The sequence below is a fragment of the Larus michahellis genome, chromosome 10 (assembly GCF_964199755.1).
Source record: "Larus michahellis chromosome 10, bLarMic1.1, whole genome shotgun sequence".
Classification (NCBI taxonomy): Eukaryota; Metazoa; Chordata; class Aves; order Charadriiformes; family Laridae; genus Larus; species Larus michahellis.
The window spans coordinates 19,396,500-19,416,391 of NC_133905.1; the positions used below are offsets into that span (position 1 = coordinate 19,396,500).

At 39.0% G+C, this 19,892-nt stretch overlaps 1 protein-coding gene across 23 annotated transcripts in view; it reads left to right on the plus strand.

Moving 5' to 3' along the window:
- The window catches only part of DOCK3 (dedicator of cytokinesis 3), a 220,321-nt gene that overhangs the window by 130,028 nt on the left and 70,401 nt on the right, over positions 1–19,892 (plus strand). For all 23 annotated transcript variants that reach the window (XM_074603250.1, XM_074603258.1, XM_074603251.1 and 20 more), the window contains 5 exons: positions 2,473–2,598; positions 12,472–12,596; positions 17,975–18,137; positions 18,631–18,737; positions 19,456–19,627. In XM_074603250.1, the coding sequence (XP_074459351.1) occupies positions 2,473–2,598; positions 12,472–12,596; positions 17,975–18,137; positions 18,631–18,737; positions 19,456–19,627 (693 nt within the window). The remainder of the gene's footprint in view (positions 1–2,472; positions 2,599–12,471; positions 12,597–17,974; positions 18,138–18,630; positions 18,738–19,455; positions 19,628–19,892) is intronic.

Here is a 19,892-nt window from a genome sequence, read left to right on the forward strand (position 1 = left end):
GATACGAAACACAGCAATAAGCACTAAAACAGTTTCCAGGTTTAGAATTTTATTATAAACAAAGCTGGTCTCCTTCCCCACTGTTGCTCCTGTTACAGTTAAGGTCATCCACCACATTTTCCTGAATTCTTTGTAACTTTGAAAACTTGGACTGTTTGCATTTATTTCCAGTGCTAGGTGTCTGTCTATTTCCAATGTTAGGTCTGCCTAAAACTTTTATTTTTCCCAAGTGTGAGCTTTTTTTGAACAGCAGAAAGGAAGGGAAATAGATAGCTTTTTACCCTTGCCTTTGGCTTTTTAAAATAATTATTTCAAACATTTCATTAAGATGTAGTGCATCTCTGGAATAGGAAGTTGAAACTTGGCAGAGGTGTTGTCCTGGTGGGAGGGACAGTATTGCAGGCTGACATGATTTAAGTGTAAGTAATACAATTTGGGCTTCTCAGAACCTGCTCTTACAGTGAGAAAATGCTGAAATCACGTGTGATTCCCCCCCCCCCCGAAGAAAATCTCTCTGGTTGTTTCTCTCCCCACCTTCCCAGGTCTTGTGTAAAACTAAACTAGGCCATTAGATCTGCTGCAAGGAATAGAAAAAACCTGGAAGGATAGGCTGGGTAGAAGAGAGGCCTGGAGAGCAGATTTACAAAACGCCTTGGGGAGAGCAAGAAGCTAGGCAGAAGTTTTTTGGGGTGGAATATGTGGGCGGGTGTCACATAAGTAATATATGTAATGCCATGCTGGAAAACTACATATTCTGTTACCTCTAGTGACTGGTCTTTGTACATAATAGACTTATTCAGGTGCTATTTGTTAAGTACAAAGAGGGGATGCTGGGTGTGGGGAGGTCTGAACTTCCATATTTGTTCCAGTCCTTTATGCTGCAATTTTTTTAATTTATTTTTGGTTGGTTGGTTTTAGTAGCAAAAAAGGATATAAAATGAACAACTTTTTCTGTAAGCGGCAGAAATAGCCAAGACTGTTTTCTAATGAACTTGTGTTCTGTTAAACCTCCTGTAGCACATACACACACAGATGTACGCTCATACGTGGTATTCAAAGGGTTTGAATTTTTGCCATGGTTCTAAAGCCTCTGCTTTCCCCGCGGTGCTTTGCAGCGCTCTTCTGCCTGCTTAGCTGGACAGTTGCAAGTCCATGTTTTGGCAGCTTTTGCGTACATACGTGCTGATTGTCCAGCTGGCCAGTTGTCCTCCTTTATCCTTCATTTTAAGGCTTTATGCTCTTTTTTTCACCCCAACTCCCAGTATTCACAAAACTGAACGCAGTCTTTCTGTTATCTATGTATCTACTCATTTGCCAAATTCGGCTGAAGCCAAACAACAGGCTTGAAAATTATTTCAAGGGAAGAGAGCAGAAACTGGGTGGGAGGTACATGATATTCCTGGTTTCATTCCCCTAGTAACTTGTATAACAAAATGACGACTAAATATTGTTCGCAAAACCAATCTATTAAGCTTAGGAAATGGCAGAACTTTAGATGGCTCACGCAAGACTATGTAAATGAGGCGGTGTTTGTTTTCCTATGGGTTGTTCCAGTGAGTGAACAGAGAGGATAGAAGGAACTATTGACTGACTGTCATTCGTTGACTAAGATAAAGATTGTGGAAAATTATGATGTGAACATAATTCACGTTGATGTGTGAAGCTGGGAATGTGTGCTCAGCAGACGAGACTCAGCTGCCATGGTTGAACTTAATCCTGGTGTTTTCTGGTATTGCAATGCTTGACATTGTGACTTTACCAATACGTTATCCTCATTTTAGGGGCGTAGTATGCTATAAATTAAAAGCAACTAGAGAAAGCAGCTGGATTGAGATTAACTGTGTAATTATGCCTAGTCAAGCTATTCAGTTGATAGACTGAACAAAGGGTCACGTTGGAAGAGCGGGTCGCTGACGTCAGTTTGACCAGTTGGTACTCTTGAAACATGCTGAGGTACTGCAGGGAATTTCATTAAAAACAACATTCCTGTGTGAAGTATTTAAAGAAACAAGTGGCACACATATGATTTGAGATACTATTTTTTTTCTAGTATTAAGCGTGATTAAAGGCACTTGCAAGATGTTCTGCAGCACTGTGTGATGTGGTAGTTCAGGTAGAGGCGGCGTTGCACGTACGTGTGTTGTAACCAGCTATATATGATGAACAGAAATACTGCGAAGTACTTCACTGTAACCTATGACAGCTCTGCTGCTCTCAGAAATTAAGTATTCTGATTTTTAAAAATTAAAATTTTATTTTAATATGATATTATGCTCTCAACTGATTCTGTAAAGTGGTTTTGTTTCTTTCATTTCAGTTTTACATTACTCCAAGGGAGAAAAGAATTCTGTATTTATATATTTGTATTAAATTAACTGGGGAGCAAAGCCTTATTTTACCTGCATGCCCTGTATATACAGACATCTAATTCTTATATCTGAAAAAATGAACATCTTTGGGTTTTTTTTACAGGACTTATAATATCTCTTCAGCTTCTTCGTGGCGACATGGAGCAGATTCGAAGGGAAAACCCCATGATCTTTAACAGAGGAGTTTCTGTTACCAGGAAGCTGGGTTTTCCTGATGTTATCATGCCAGGTAAATGTAACAGCTTTAATCTTAAAATATTGGTCATTTTTTTCCTCATACTCTCCTAGGCAAGCGTCACTGGGATGGGTGCTTGACTTAAAGAAGATTAATATTAGAAGAATCGCCTTATTTATCAGTAAATGGCAATTCCATATTCACGGAGGCGTGCTAAGACATGTTAACCAACAAACATTATAGTAATAGTAGGTGTCAAATTCGCACGTGTAGAAGGTGATCTGGAAAGACTGCTCTGATATTCCCCCCACCTCCCCTGCCAATTAGATATCCCTCAAGCATATCTAGGGAGCATAGAGCTTTCTTACAAAATGCATGAAGTTTCTTCTCCCCGATTATCCAAAGCCTGGAAAAAGAGTTTTGCCTTTGCCGCCTTGATTTTTGGAGTTAGCATGATCCTTTTGTAATGGTTGACAATACAGGAGGCTGCAGATCTGGTCTGATTCTCCCGCTGGCCTCAGAGAGCACCTAGTCTGTGCAACAGCTGCCTTGGCTGAGGCATTGCTGTACTTCATTTGCTCCTTACTTCTGGAGCAGCAGCTTGAGATGCTTCATGTTTTGGCACAAGTCGAAGTAGCCCCAGCAGAGCCAAGAGTTCCGGAGGAAACCGGAACCTAGGCAGTCATGCCATCAATAGATATAAAACCTGGCATTATGCTGTCTGGATTTTTACAGAGTAGTAAGAAATGGGCTTACTAATGGTGGTGCATGTATAGCATTTGAAATACTACCTCATTGCTATGCATTATAAACAAGACCAAGGGTGACTTTGCAGACATAGGGAATTTTATGAAAGCATAATGGGCAAAGTATCAGATTTTATTACTCGAAAGACTGCAGTGACACATCAGAATCAAAAGTAGTTGTTGTAGCCTCATTGTGGAGGCTCTTCGGAACGCACAATAAAAATAGGGAGTGGGGGGAAGAATTTCTGGAGACTAAAGTAAAAAGATTTAGAACAGTATGCGTTTTACTTACTAACGGACTTGAAAATAACAGTAATACAGCAGCAGAGGATGTGGGCTATAAAGGCAATTTAAATTTTTGGACTTAGTGACCTTATAGCAGTTCCAGTCTTAACCCAAAGCAATCAAATAGAGAAAAGACTAAATATTGCATGTTGATTTGCAGGCACAGCTGCTGCAAGGTGATCTGCTGTAATTGAGATCACAGCTGGATGTGTCAGCTAGAATAGCTAGATCACAGCTAGAAAAGTCAACATCAAAAATAACATTTACATACTTGTATAAGTGAACTGATTTTCCTGCAAGGATCACTTTATTCTCCATTTTTATGCATAGAGCTGTCCCTCAGGTGCTTCAGACCCGTGAATTTTAGCTAGCTTAAGGAATAGCTTTGTGGCCTCAGTGTTCCCCCTAATTGTTTTTTCATTTTCTGAGCCCTAGCCTCTTTCAGCAAGCATAGTGGGCCTGTCTTAGCCCTGCTTCTGCTGGTTTGGGCAGTGCTTTTGCCCAGGGCTTGAACAAGCAGGTTAGCAGTTTTGATGTGAAAAGAATTCTCCATCCATTGCAGCTAACTCCAATTTCCAGACTTACTTTCTCTCTAAGAACTCTAGCGAAAACACTGCCTCAGTGCAAAAGATGTCCACCAAGTCATAAGTATATTGTTATGAACTTTGTGATATTGGATGTTTAAGTAAATTAAATCCAGGTTCCGCAGCCTATGTCTGCAGCACTCCTGTTGCAAGGCTCCCTGTGCAGGTACAGCCGTGAGCTTCCCAGCCTGGGTCAGCCCATCAGTTTTTCCAGTGGTGTTCTTCAAAAGACCACAGTTGCTTGCTAATCTTGTTTTTGTGGGAACCACAGCTCTTGTTGGAGAAAACACAGGGGTTTTAAAGATGATGATCTGTTTAGAATTGGTCTCATATATCTCTCTCTCTATATATATGTGCTCAAAATACTGATTGATACAAACAAAGGTGGGAAAGGACCACCATTCTGCTGTTAAGTGCCTCCTGTCTCGCTAGAGGTGCTGGACACCCAGAACTTCTGCCCGATTCACAGGGGGCTACCAGAGGTCTGCATATATAGAGTTTAGATGGCAAGCCTTAGGAATCTGTCTTTGGGGAAAAAAATGGCTCAGATTTGTGGAGAAAGGCAATTTGTAAATGTCTTTAAACACGAGGTAAGAAAAGAAAGGCAGCCGTGGGAGTGGGAACAGACTTTCACTGTAATGATAAATTAGGACATTGCCAGAGTAGAGATGAGATGTGAAGAGAGAGGTAGCCATGAATGATGCTCTGAACAAAAATTTTCATTATCCTGGGTATTCTCCAGGATAATTAAATCTCTGAAAAATAAGAGAATAAACTAAAATGTAACTTCACTGATGCAGTGAACAGTATTCGTTCTAATTACTTCTCAAATTTTTGGCAATGAAAATATGTTTGACATTATTCAAGCGACAGCAGGTATTTGCCTGTTGTTTTCTTTTAAAACAATAGATCAGCCCATGGTTTGAATTCACCCGTGTCCAGGATAGCACGTTTGGGTAGAGTAAGGTATCTTTCAGGTGGATAAGCCGAGCTACATGAACAAGGACTGTCCATCAATTTACTTTGTGCTGATGTTGTTACAGCCAGAATCAAACATTCTTTCTTAGCTTTGCTGGTATTATCTGAAGTTGGAAGATATCGAATTGTTGAAAAAACAAAACAAACAAACGAAAGCCCAACCCTGTGATGCACGTTAGCAGTTCTCAACTGTGTCTGCTGCTTTTCTTGTCTTTGTCAAACTACGTTTTCCTTGCTTTGCTTCAGAACTGTTTCTTTCTCATTAAAGACGGGGTTTCCTCTTTCAGCAAAGAGCTCAGAAAGTTCATGACTTGTATTTTGCAAGTGGATGCAGATTTTTTTCAAGGCAGTATGATTTAAAAATGTTTTTTCTGAATAAATTAATAAAGGCTAGGTCACCTAGTATTGTTAAAATATGCAGTGATCATTCTGCTGAACCAAGAAATCTATTTTTGAAAATGTAAGTAGCTCTAGCATTTCAAATGAATCTTCTTGGTCATGGGTTTTAACATTTTCACTTTCTGTTCTAATAAGAAATCCTTTCACATGTGGACATCTTAACCACTAAAATTCTGTAGCTGTGTCTTATCACACAGTTTTCTTATCCCATTTTGTTTTCTAAGCAGTAGCATTAGTTCCTGTGTGGAACCCTCCTCCCTCCCTCAGATACGAGCAACACGAGTGGTGACTGGTTGTCACTAAGAAATAAAGTGAAACCGGTCTTTATGTGCTTGTATCTTGCATGGCTATGCAGAACAAGATTAAAATCCTACAGAATAACCATGTCTGTCTTCATTTCTAATGATAAAATGTTCTTTGTTTCCTTCTGTGTTGTGACCTGAGAAGAGCATCATAAAGACTTTAATTATCTTTTTTGTCCGAATAAGAAGGGATTCTGTCAAACCAGCCTCATGAAGAGGTGTGCTGGGTTTTTGTTCATTTGTGGGGTTTTTCTTCTTTTCTAAATTGCTGCTGGGTTTAAAGCCGTCCATCTGATCCTGACAATTTTACCTTTCCCCAGAGATAAGAGCAATGAGGCATGTGCTGCTTGCCTTTTGGATTGCACCTTTATTTGTATACAGAACTTGCTGGTCAGAAATCTGTTGCATAGGCATGGCGTTTGTCAGTTCCCCAAGGACATCCCCTCCCTCCCCCATGTGCTGATAAGTATTCTGTCTTTTACTTTGATCCTCTGATGAAAAGTGCATGCTTCATCGTCTACTTGTGAGTGATGTTTGTTTCTCTTTTTTTCTCTCTCCTTGTCTTAATTTCCTGGCTTCTCTCCCTTTCCTTTCCCTTTATTCTCTCTCCTTTCTTTCTGATGCAGAGATGAAGATAGTTGGGTGTAAGTTTCTGCTTTTCTGTGTAATGTCTGCTTATTGCTTGCTTTTTCCCATTTTCATATCTTTCATGGAATGTTGGGTATTGGTAAGGATGGCAAATCACGACATCGTAGGGAAACTCTGGTAACAGGGAGGCGTAGGCTTTGTCTTATCAGTCTCGTCATACCACAGTGTTTCAGACAAATGTAGTAGCTATGGCAGATGAATCGGGAGCAAAGGGGAGAAACATCTCAGCATCTGTTCTGTCAGCGAGCACAAAGTCATGGCAAAAACACATTAAGAAACGGACATAGCAAAATCCATCAGCCATCTCAGAATGTTCATGGCAAGAGAGTCAATGGGACTAAAAGACATAATTAGGTAATAATTATCCCCACAAAGCATTTAGAAGGACAATAAAAATATTTGTGTCATTAATAAACTTGCAGAAATGGAAAGTTAAAATACTAAGCTGGAGGAAATAAGAAAAAGATAAATTAAAAATCAACTTACTACTACTGAAAGGAAACTGTTTCAGGGGAATCGTTGAATTTAAAAAGAGCATGGTATAAATTCCTTCCTAGGCATAGAAGTCGTACAATGGATAGCAAATAAACTAGCAAGTATCGTTTGTTCCTTTTCCTTGAAACAATTGAGTGTTCCGTTTGCCAAAAGCTAGAGGAACACAGAGTTAAACTTGCATAATGTTCTTTTTATCGGGGAAAAAAACGTTAATTTAATTTGCTGTACAGGCAGTAGATAAAAGCTCTGTTCCCCCTTGCTGCTGTAGTATTACTTGCAGTGATGTTAATAGTTGCATGCTCTAACTATTTCAAGGATATAGGCCTTGAAAAAATTAGTGATGGACTGGTGAAGGGACAGAGACATGAACTGCTGAAATGGATGTGATGTGGTTCCCAGAGACTGTCTGACCGTACCAGGCAGCTTCGTTTTGACAGGCAAGTAGTGATGCAGTGGGCAGCACAGCAGAGGCATACTCCAGGCTCAAAGGTGGCTTCACCGTTCAAGCAAGGGAAAATCATGCAGCGTGAAGCCGGCACTCTTTTGAGACACAACTGAGAACAAGACCAAATGGTGAGCCAGAAAGAAGGCCAGGGAGCATTCGAGACCCTTCCCACACAGTGCGCTTTGTCAGATTTTTCCTTTGATCTGCTTTGCAAAAATAACGTGATGATCACGAAGCTGATTGTGGGCCTCGTTCTGTTACCCTCGTCTTCAGAGGGTATGGCACTTCAGAAGTAGCTGCATGTTTTTCATTTGGAGAAAGTTAGAAATTTCAGGGTGTGTTATGTTGCTTGAGATGAGAATCCAGTTACTGGCACCCTGCTCTTGTGCAGCGGCCTCCAAAGGTACTGCAGAGAAAGGCTGTCTGTCCGTCAGGGGAACCTCTGGTTCAACAGGCTGCTCTTGGCCAGAAAGAAGAGCAGTTACCAATGTAAAGAGCTGGAACAAATATAGCCAAAGCACATTCTAACACTATGCGTGGATATAAGTATTCTACATTTTATAGTTTGTCTCAAAGATTTTAGTTACTTGCTGGACTGAGTCTCTTACAGAGACAAACCCTTGGTGGTTTAACTGCTATAACTTTGCTGAAGCCCGTGGGGTGATGCTGATTTACTCTGGTTGTTGGGACGTTCATTTATATATAGGACATAAATGTAGGGTTTTGTTTTTTCTTCGTAAGCCATTGTGGGAGATACCTCAGTGTCCTTCTTGCCCATTCACGCTCTGGGGGTTATGGGCACTCTTCTGTAAAATGCCTGTATTTTCAAAAAGATGCTAAACCCAGTGAAGTTAGAGTCGAGTGGACAGTGTATCACAGTGCTGGGCCCTCAGTAAATAGGACTATCTCAACAATTCAAGAAATAGAGGCATAAATACTAATTGTTGTAGATAGCTTTTTCTTTATATCCTCATCTGTTTAAATTGTAAAAGACTAAACTTTCAGTTTAAAAAAAAATCCAGTGAAGACTCTCTGGATAAATACAGTTATTTTACTAAGTTACTTGAAACTCGACCCGGACATCCCGAATGTTGTGAGGTGCTGCTTTTTCCCAGCTCACAGGGGAATGGTACGTGTGCTTTAGGGGTTCACAAAGTCACACAACACCGGCCTCTTAGAAAGCAAATTTGCGAGGATCAAGATGTCAGAGATTTGTTGGTCTCTTTCTCCTGTAGGAACTTAAGTGAACTACGTAACCTTCTTCTGACACAGTATTCACCTCTATAAAACAGGGACTGTTCCTGCCCTCGGTGTACAAAATCTTTTAGGATCCTTGAATGAAAAGTGTTAGATTAAATGCAGACAGTTTCTGTAAATTGTTACTACTTTGCAGTTCAAGTAGCTGTCTTCTAGTGGAAAACCTACAGATCTTAGAGGATAAATCTCCTGCTTATTCAGATGGATACTAGATACTTATTGGTCATTGGACCACTTAATGTTACTAAGTCTTGAGAATGAAAAATAAGTATTTGGAAGTCTTCCAGTACATTTCTTCATATTGTAAACATAAAATCAGTATATGGCTTGTGTAGCCCTTCCCATCCCTCCTTTTTCCCCCGTTACCATTAAAATAGTTTCAGGTCATATGAGAGAGGTTTTCATTTCAATCTAAGCAAAACCCCAAAAGCTATAATTTATAATTTAAACAATAGTTTTTACATTTGACACAAGGCTTTGTAAATAAGTTAAAACAAGCAAAACAAAACCCCCATAAAGATGAAGGGGAGGGTGAAGGAAGAGCCACATAACACATCAGAAAATAATTCTTTTTTTATTATTGCGAAAAGCACTGTCGTTCAAGACGTATCGTAAAGAATGAGTCTCAGTAACTGCATATGTAAAAACTGCACATATTTTATGCTAAAAAGCAGTTTACGTTTGGTTTTAAATTGAAAACAATGGTAGAGAGATGGGCTTTAAAACAAACACCGTTCCGAAAACTCTCATTAGGTTTTCAGTCCATCCTTGCCAGCCATCTAGCACAGAGACCTCGGCTTAAAATGTCATCCGCAGGTTTTGGTCTATAAATACTTCTGGCCCACTGGCCTTCTAGCACTTTTTTATTCCTGTACTAATGAGAGGAGGCCACAGCTAACCCAGTTTTATGATCTGCACTGCTCCATTTGGGAAGACGTGAGGCCGATGTGATGCAAGTTGGTGTAGCACACAGTTTTTCTCTCAAAATGCGAGTTATTGTCGCTTCTGAGCCAGTTCTGTTTGTGCAGTAGTTCACCACGCAGAGGGCATGAATCGTCTGGTCTTTTAAACGAATTCTTTATTTATCTCTTTCCAGTGGAATTAAATATGGGAAAAGCTCTACCTGCCAGGATTTTTTAGTTGATGTGTAGCTGTCGTTCTGTGTTAGAGCTGACAAGGATCCCTTCTTGACTGTGCTGATGGCGCTTTTTGCGTCGTCCCATGCAGGCTGCTGTGCTGTCCCTGCACTTGTGTGGTGCGGAATGGTTTCTCTAGCCTTGCAATTGGCATACTCCAAATGAAATGTTTAATAAACTGCCCCGGGCTCAAGCATTTGCTCTAGTTTCTGTGCTGCCTGTTAGTGCATCTGAGCTTAGATTCCTCAAAACCAGTAGCAGTTGGAGAAAAAAATGGCTGGCGAGGACTCAGCCAGAGATGTGGTTAACTAACTGGGGAAAGGAAACGCTTCTTTGTGGTGAGGTTATTTTCACTGAAATAAACAAACAGAAGTGTTTCAGTTTGTAGTTTTAACTCCAGATTTTCAAGAAACAGATGGGCTCCATACCTGATAGTCTTTCTTTGATATACTTTCCTATTTTTGCTATATGTAATGACCTTTCTATTTTTTTAAGATTCAATAGACAATATTTTTACAAGAGAAGATGCACCATTGTACTTCACTAAAATACTTTTTTCCCCTTTTTTTCTTCATTTTGATGTAAATCCACCGTTTTTTGGATTCTTCTACCCCCCACCCCAAAGGCATTTTTTTTTAATTAGTGCAGTAATATCCCTCCTGTTAAGCTTAATAGGAGATAAGATGCTATATATAACTAAATGCTGCCTTTAATTTAGGCTGGAAAAATGATTTGCAATCTGACATTTGGCTTTGTGTAGCCAGACTGTCTTCCAGAAAAGAGGTCATAAATAGGAAGCACCAAAATGCTAATCATAATGAGTACATTTCTATGAAGAGTTATAGCATATACATTGAATCTTTTCCCCCTCATTGTACAAACTGCTCAGAAAAAAAGGATGGCGTCTGTTAAGCAGGAGGATCTTCAGAACAAAATTCCCTACTTAAATTATCGTTTGTGATGAGTTTTGTATTTCCTTGATATTCCTATAGTCAACATATAGGTAGCTTAGCTTGATTTTATCAGCGAGATAATTTTCTCCGTTGTTGTGGACTGTGGAGTGTTGCAAACGATGACTGTTCTTTGATGAGAAAAAACAGATCAAATATTTGAGGTCGTTCACCAGCCTCTTGCTGTCATCTTTTTCCCGTTAATGAACCGTAGCGTTTCCAGGCCTCTGACTGTGAGGTGTTCCAAGCAGTCAACTCTGCGTGAGTCCACCCTGCGAGGGAGGTTGATGGAAAAAGGACATTTTGCATGCAGATTTCCATTCATAAAGAGCTCCTGACAGAAAGCACCGAATGTCAGCTACAGAGCTGTATTTTTTCCATGCTTAAAAGTTGTACTTATCTCCAGAAATAAAAATGAAAGTACAGACAGGACTGAAAGCTTTGATTGTTTGTCCCTACAGTAGGTTAAGGAAGAAATTCTGTGGGGTTATAGGCTCCAGGAAGAGTTTGAAGTGCTGCTTTGACAGACACAAAAGGATATCCCTCACTGCCTGAAAGCAAATGCTGCCTATTTCATTGTGCTTCTGATTAATAAACAATTTAACTGCATCAGCTTCTCCAAGTACTGGGGTGGAAGAAATCAGACATTCAAGGAGTCTCTGCTTTGCTGGAAAATAATTCCATTACTTCGTTATTTAAATCCCTTGAGGCTGCTTAACAAAGTACTTGCCTTGGAAGGGTTTAATTTTTTTATTGTTTTAATTTTTTTTGTATTTTTATATATTGCCCTTTAGTATGTTTGCCTTTGTGGCAATTAAATAAAAAGAAGTGGTACGTGAGCCATCACGAAATGGTGACAGTAACTAAACCTTACAGAAAAATAGGTGCTACCTGCTGTCCTTTTGGTGCGTGCTTTAGCATTGACTGCATTAATTTGGAAAGCAGTTCAGTTTCCCAAATCAGATTCTTAAAAAAAAAAAAGTGACCTAGAATCTGTCAAATTCAGGATAACAAGATGCTGAGATAGATTCTAGCATTTGTATTTCTGAATATAGTCATTTGCTCTGAACGCTCTTGAAAATGAGGTAGTGTGAAATTGGCAAGTGTCCATGCTGCCCGCTTTCTTAGATTCATGCATATGGACACCAGGGGCCAGCCAGAAATCTCGCCAAAAAAATGTTAATAATTCCTTCCTAATATATCTGAACTGAATTACAACCAGGTTTCCAAAAAGGCTGCTTTTATTTTGTTGTTATGATAAAAAGAAATCATGAAAATATAGAAAATACTTGAAGAAGAGCTAACTGAACATTTGTCACGGAAGTACTCATTTGTATTAAAATATATTGGAAATAAGAAGTCTGATGTAAATGTTTTGTCAGGCTTAGCTTGATACTTCCAAATCCGCTAACTAGGCAAAGTAGTAGAAGGCTTTTTTCCCTTCCTCGCTTACACACAATAAAAGCAAGTATCGATCCCAAGTTCACACTTAATAAAGGCATTACTAACAATGATCTGATTTTATGCATTGATGTTAAAATGTTCATCTTTATTAACAATTAACTTGCTGCTTGGAATGACTTGGGCATCAGCCATAGTCTTGCAGAACACAGAAAGTGATTTGCAGAATCAAAATCTGTTGCACGCAGGCACTGAGTCTTCCGGGTTGAATTTGAGCATGTGGCTTCGCTCTTTACTGTAGGTGATATACGCAATGACTTGTACCTGACGTTAGAAAAGGGAGACTTTGAAAGAGGTGGGAAAAGCGTGCAGAAGAACATTGAAGTGACCATGTATGTGCTCTATGCGGATGGAGAAATCTTGAAGGTAAGAGTTTCTTTCCTCTTTGAGCTTCAGTTGCCATCCACTTGCTCCGTGGCCATGTTTTGTTTTGTTGTCTCTGATGCAAGGGAAGTGATAAACTAAAACTAGATTTTACTTTTTTTTTTTTTTGGTAAGTTTTTCAGCTCTATATTATGATGAAAAAAAGTGGTCAGTTACAAATTTGAAAGAATTTGGAGCACATCCCCTATATGGGAATAAGGGACTTGGAAAAAATATTCATAAACTGAAAAGCTTCTGTGATTTCAAAATGTGGTGTCAGTGGCTGTAATAAAAAGAAGATTTAGTGTAACTGTAGTCAGAAAGAACTGAAGAGTGTATGACATCTAAAATTAAATAATATGTGTCGTACAACATGATGAAATGTGATTACAAGAGAGCCTTTTAAATCTGAGTTATTGGAGTTAAGGTACTGAATCTAGTTTTGGAAAATAAATTTGAGTTGCCTGTTTTCCAAGGTGTTGGCTTTCACCCTGGGATGGCTCCATTCCAGCTGTGGATGGTGATATTTAATGTTTTTTGTTCTTCCTCTGTTCTTACTTTTAGTATTATTGCAGAGAAGATAAGTCAGTGTTGTGTGGTGTGGGAGGGTATGAGGATACGGAATTAAATGGAAAGTATTTTGACATAAACATCTACCAGAAATAACTTCCTCCTGCCTTTTTTTTTTTTTGTTTTTTCACCTCCACTGCAATAAAACAGCCTTTGTAGCCATTATTGTAGGAGAGTCTAAACACTAAAGTGCCTGTGTACCAAACTCATTGCCACAATCTTCTTTTCTTTTTTTTTTGTTTTTTTAATTTAAAGGAGAACTTTTCCTTTATTACTGCAGTTGCTTGTGATTTCATTAGAAGTAAGGTATATCTCTTGTAAGGAACTGGTTTGTGCTCATAGCAGTTGCAGGAAGATCACAGTCCTTTTCTGTTTAATCACATTAGACATACCTTTCAAGTTCAGTGACAGATTTTTAATCATTGCTTTATTTCACAGCCAAAGACCAAAGTAGGTCTTTAAACTGCAATATCAGCCTCTTCAAATGCTGACATACCCAATGGTAACAATTGCACTATAACTGTGGCTAATGATAAAGTATAAAAGCCATAGCATTTCTAGATATTACCAGTCTTAACTTCTGCTGTGGTTTTGGTTAGAATGGTCATTCACGGTAACGAAGTTATCTTTTTCTTACCCTTGCCTGTTATTACTACTGTAACGGTACTGCAGGGCTTTACACGGGATAGTGGAACAGGCATGGTACAAACAAACAAGGAATAGTAAACGGTAGTCAGTCAGTCTGATTAGGAAAAAAAATCAGGGGAACATTTGTCATAAAGGAGAGACTTGACATATAAAGGATTTTTTGTGTTTTTTAAATTTAACCCACATATTTAAAAGAAAATCTTTATACCAGTTTTTATGTTATTGCTCCTCTGTATGGTTGCAGTCAAAGCAACAGAGATACTTGGCTTACATCAGGGAGATCTTTGGTTCATGGTGTCTAATGATGCCTCAAATCCACTGTATTTCAAGCGTGCAGACACTAGAATTCTTCTACATAGGAAATACTCAAAGGTGTAAGCTAGCGTATCTACTGAAAAATACATAAAAGGGCCATCAAGGACAATAGGAATTGAACTCTCCTTCCCTTTAATTTGAAATCGTTCTCACTGCTTAGGCACGTTTGTGTTCTCTCATAACTGCAGAGTAGAACTAGAAAAATAACATATAAAACTGAGTATCAGTTGAACTGAATATAGAGGCATAGTTCAAAAGTGCTAAATGACAATCTGAAAGAATAATGACATGCACATAAGAGAAAGACACAGCTATTTAGAATCAAGTTTGCAAACTAATCATGTCTCCTCTTTTTTTCATCACTGCCATAGTTTCTACACAATTCAAAAATTCTGCAAATTCATCTACCCAAGTTAAAGCAAATGAGACAGCCGTTTGGCATTACTTCTAACGTAGTGGGTTATTCTGCCATTCAACGGTAATGTCCTTGTAGGAGACAACTGACCCTAGTAGGTGTATGTGACTGCTCTTAAGTCTTTGGAAATGCCCTGAACATTATAAGGATTCAGCTCCTTAAACTGTAAATGTCTAGTTTGTCTCAACTTTCAGAAAACAGATTTCAGTTCTAGAATCCAAGCAAGATTTGTGCTCAAAATCTTCCCCATGCTTCAGGTGAAAAGCCCTGAGAAGAGTGAGCTCCATCAGTTCTAACCATCCCACCTGTGCAGTGGCTTTTGGGAAGTCTAGGGATCCATTTACCTAAAATTTAACACAGGCCTATTAGTCTGGGTTGGTTTGGTACGCCACTAAATGGGTACTGTCTTACCTTTTATATTGAGAATTTGGTTTTTAAACCCTAGATGGTGTATTTTTCACTGCAGCCATCTGGTTTGTGTCATCTTCGGTATGGACACTGGGAGCAGCATGTGGTGACCTGCCACTTTCCATTAGGAGGGAGCTGGTTTCACCCAAAGACAGAGTATAGTTTCATTCCTAAATGAAGCAGCTGTAAAGAGACTGCTAGATCAGAACTTTCATTTCAGTCATTCAGCATAATCTACAAGAAGAAGAAAATACTAAAAGCTGCAACAAGAGGAGTTATTTTTATTTATTTTAATATAAATGTTAAGAATAAGGTGTGTGTTGGAGAGGGGTTGGGGCACTGGTGAAGGGAGTTGCTTTGTTTGGGTTCCCTGTCCCCTGAAGGATCACTTGCGTGACCCAAGGTTGCTTTCACAGTCAAGCGTAGCTGTTTTCTTTCTTCTGTCACGTTTGTCTAATTATGACATTAATAACTTTCAGGAGGTGATATAGTAGAGAAACTAAGAAAAAACTCCAGTTCAAGCTTACAATAGTATGGGCAGAACACTGGGATTTTAATCATTAACCCAAAGCACTACTGTTCTTGGTGGAAACGTCCTTTCCTGTTCCTGACCTATGGCCTTTCCAAAGCAGAGACAAATCAGAGAGAGTGTGCTGAGTTACACTGTGCAGTGGGGAAATTGACACGAAATTTTCATCTCATATTAGCATAAAATCTCTAAACTTTTCCTGACCAGCAGCACAACCCAAGTCTAAATTATACCTTTGTGAAGACTTTAGCAGAACCATACGCAGCATTAATGAGAATGTTCTGTCTCAAATCCTTATTGCTGTTTAATATATCTTGGTCCAGAAATAGTCCTATTGAAAGCCGTGACATTATTCTCCGAATACAGTGCTGTTCGAAATGAAAATGAGTATTTCCTTTTCAAAATGGTCTTACTCAATTGTTAGTATCTTTCAATATAGTCTGAAAAATAATAAAAAAAAAAAAAACAACCTTTACACATTTCTCACTTACTCTGCTTTCTATTCCAATAGCAGGAATATCTTATTGATTGCCAGGCATACCTTAAATGGTAAAATCATTACCTGATACTTCTTCTGGTTTATCTTCCCTTACTCGCCTCTGCCCTCTAATTCACCTCCATGTTTGGGTCTCGGGAGACTAGTTTCATACTTATATTTTGCAGATCACAATTCAGAATTAAAGATCAAACAATCCTCCCTCCTCAGACTATAGATTATAGTATAAATGTGTAGAAACTACATTAACAACCAGAAGAAGAGACTCTTCCCCTTTTCATTTATTTAAGGTTGATAGCATAAAACCGTTTGGCTGTCGAGGCAGGTAATTTTTTGAGGCACCAGAAAAAAAGCTCACATGAAAACTTGAATTTTTACTGTACCTTATCAAAGAAATACAAATGCCACTTTACTTTCTCCTAAGAACCTAATGCAGAATAAGGTTTTGGAATTGCTATGTTGAGCCCAAGACATTACGCTTATCAAAAAATATAACTGGGATATTGCAGACATTCTGGTTTTTAGTACTGCCACCACTACTCTCATTTCAAGCTGTTCCTATCTCCAACAGTTAATTCTTGTCACTGTATTTTAAAAGTCACCTTTATGCCAGAATTGTGGCACATACCATGTGGTTACAAAGACGTACTTGAGAGGACTGAGTTTTCTGAGTAGATGCTACGGTAGCGCCATTTGGATTAGTGCATTTGTAATGACTGTCTGTCCAGGGAGGCTGTTCGTGCATTGAATCCCAAAATTCCAGAGAACTTCTCTTTCTTTTTGGGCTTCTTCACAAATTCTTAACTTTCTCAAAGCCGGAAGAATATTACCACAGGTTGAGCTAACTGGTTTTGGTTAATGGGATATACTGGACTTGATAATCCCTTGATTATAGATGAAAAAAATCAAATCAATGTTGTTGCTATTTTCTTGGAATAGAACTCAGAGATGCCTTGGGGAAATAACCAGTAGTTCTTCTTGTCACGATACTATTCCATGCGGGGTGCTTTTTAGGTCAAAATCTATATTGCATGTGTCGTTCTAGGTCGGCTTAGCTTCTGTTTCTTCCCGGGTTCATTATCCTTAGAGATCCTAAAAATGAAGAATCTCTAAGATGTCTTTTTTTCCTGCATGGTTTTATAAGGTATCACCTGTAAGTGCTAGGTTTAGAATGTTGTTAGTGCCTGTATAAAAAAATGTGCTTCCTGCTCCGTGTCTTCATTAGAAAGGACCTTTTACTGTCCTTATTTCAGGACTTCAGTATTTCTCCTAACTTCCTTCGCTAATGTTGTGGCTAAGGATTTCTGTATTTCCTAAATAATACCAATTCATGGTTTTCTTCATCTGTATTTTGAGAGTTTTGTTCAAGTTCTCTGAGCTTTTGATATCTAAAAGCAGAAATTCAGATCCCGTGATGTTTTTAGGTGGTGACTATTAAACAGAAATTCCTTGCTTACCAATAATGAAGTAACTCGATCAGAATTTTCTGTGATACTTGGTGAGGCTGGATGGTTGTAGTTTCAAAAGACCAATATTTTTAAAAGCGTGAAAGGTTCGGGTATGGCTTCTTAACTGAGATACTGAAGCAGAAATCTGATTAGATGATATTTTCAGAAAAGTCTAATATTACAATTGATGGTCCTATTAGGTCCTTTTTTCTTTGATTTGTCTTAATGTATTTGAACTTATGTATTTATTGTATCTACTCTATATATCTATGCTTGATGGAGAGCTTAGCTTAAATAGCTTAAATAATTATTTAAGGTGACGGAATTCATCCGGTATCATAGGCCTCCTAGCTCATCTTTTGACCCAAAACACAGTTTTAAAGATCTCTTCAAAATTTCAGGTTTCATTGTGTCTGCAGGTTTCTGCTTCTGACTCTTCTTTTATGTCTACAGAAAGATATGAATTATATAAAGGTTATCACTGTGTAATAAAATGACTCATCTGTAGTGACGTGATGTCTTTTAATCTTAAATTGTTTTCTTTTGTTCCAGGACTGCATCAGCCTGGGCTCAGGAGAGCCAAGCAGGAGCGCGTACCACTCTTTTGTCCTTTACCACAATAACAGCCCTCGATGGGGGGAAATCATCAAGTTGCCCATCCCTATAGACAGGTTCCGTGGGTCTCATCTCCGCTTTGAGTTCAGACATTGCTCCAGTGAGTGCGAAATATAACCAAGAGAAATCCAAAAAAGCTGAGGTCTTTCCACTGTTAGTGTGTATTTGGATGAGGCCGTTAGTGGGTGGAAAGCAGGAAAGGGCTGCCGGCTTAAAATACAGTGAAGGTGCACTGCTAATTAGCAGGTTGCTACATTTATTAAACAGCACATTAAAAACATCGTGAACTATCAGTGCAGGGCAAAACATTTTGTAGATGCTCTCCCCTGCTGTTCTTTTGCTCTATTTTCCTGTCGATTGTTTTCTTTATAGCATGTACATTTTATATTTTACTGCGATTGGCAGGTTTGTGTTTGTGTTGAGGCTTGTCGATCACTTCCATGGAATTAGACATAGTATTTTATGTGTCGTTTCTTGTGTAGCCTGCATGCTTTTTGTTAGGCGTGCAGAGAAGTTAGTGAATAACCGTGTGGTATGTATGGACGGACAGAATATGTACAAATACGATTCCTTATTTCTGACTCTTGCTACAGCAAAAGACAAGGGAGAAAAGAAGCTCTTTGGTTTTGCATTCACTCCATTGATGAGAGATGATGGCACCACCTTGTCGGATGATATCCATGAGCTTTATGTTTATAAGGTACCAGTTCTTCCTCTCCGCAGGCTTTTCACCTACTCATCCCTACTGCACTTTAAATAAGTAACGTTCATTACATTATCTTTTTTTCCTCCTTATTAGAAGTATGTGAGGAACAAATTAATAGTAGTTTCAAAATTTTATAAATTCTGAATCACATGACTAGGTTTGGATACAGCCTTCTATTTTAGGTACAGCTCACCTTTTCCCTTCAGATGATGCTGATTTGGCTTCTGTTAATCCTGTCTATTTTGAATTCAAACATACTAGTGTTTATGAGCGTTCAGAAGTTTTACCAGCCTATGGCATTACTCTATACCTTTGTATTGTGAATTTACGATGTACTTCAAATGCATCATCTTACAGTGCTACAGCTTGGGCACCCTGTAGCAAGGGGTTTGGGGGGACTTGTTTGGGGTTTTTTTTTTTCCCTTCCTGCTGATTTACCTTGGTTTATTTCTTCAGTATGATTTTCAGACAGCAGCAATTTATTTAGATAAATTCTAAAGAGTCAGTGGTTAGGAGTTGACACTTCCCAGAGCTGGGTCTGGGTTGTGTGTGCACAAGAGGTCCCGAAGGTGGTAAGCACAGCTTTTTCTTAGAAGTGTATTTGTGCACCCAGAAGATCAGTAAAAGCACTGTTAGGCAGTTGCTGTTGGGGTGTGAGTATGTGGGATGAGACAGACTGGGTAAAATTCCATTTCTTGTCCTGTACCTGCAGTGCGATGAGAACAGCACGTTTAACAATCACGCGCTGTACCTGGGGCTGCCGTGCTGCAAAGAGGACTACAACGGCTGCCCCAACATCCCCTCCAGCCTCATCTTCCAGCGCAGCACCAAAGAGACCTTCTCTGTCTCCACACAGCTTTCTTCTACCAAACTGACCCAGAATGGTACGTGGCTGATCTTCAGAACTGCCCAAGGCAACAGGGATTGCGAAAAAGAGAGAGAAGATGGGTGTGCTTGTGCTCTGTTTATTTTACTACAATACTCCTTTGTTATAATTTCATTATATGTATGCTTTTTCTTTACTAACACTATTGAAATGAGCAGGAACTGGTTTTTTTGAGGAAATAAAGATATTGAAAGATGGCAGAGAAATTACAGACTTTACTGTAAGTGCAAGAGAAGGGTAATATGTTAAAGCAAAGTTAATTT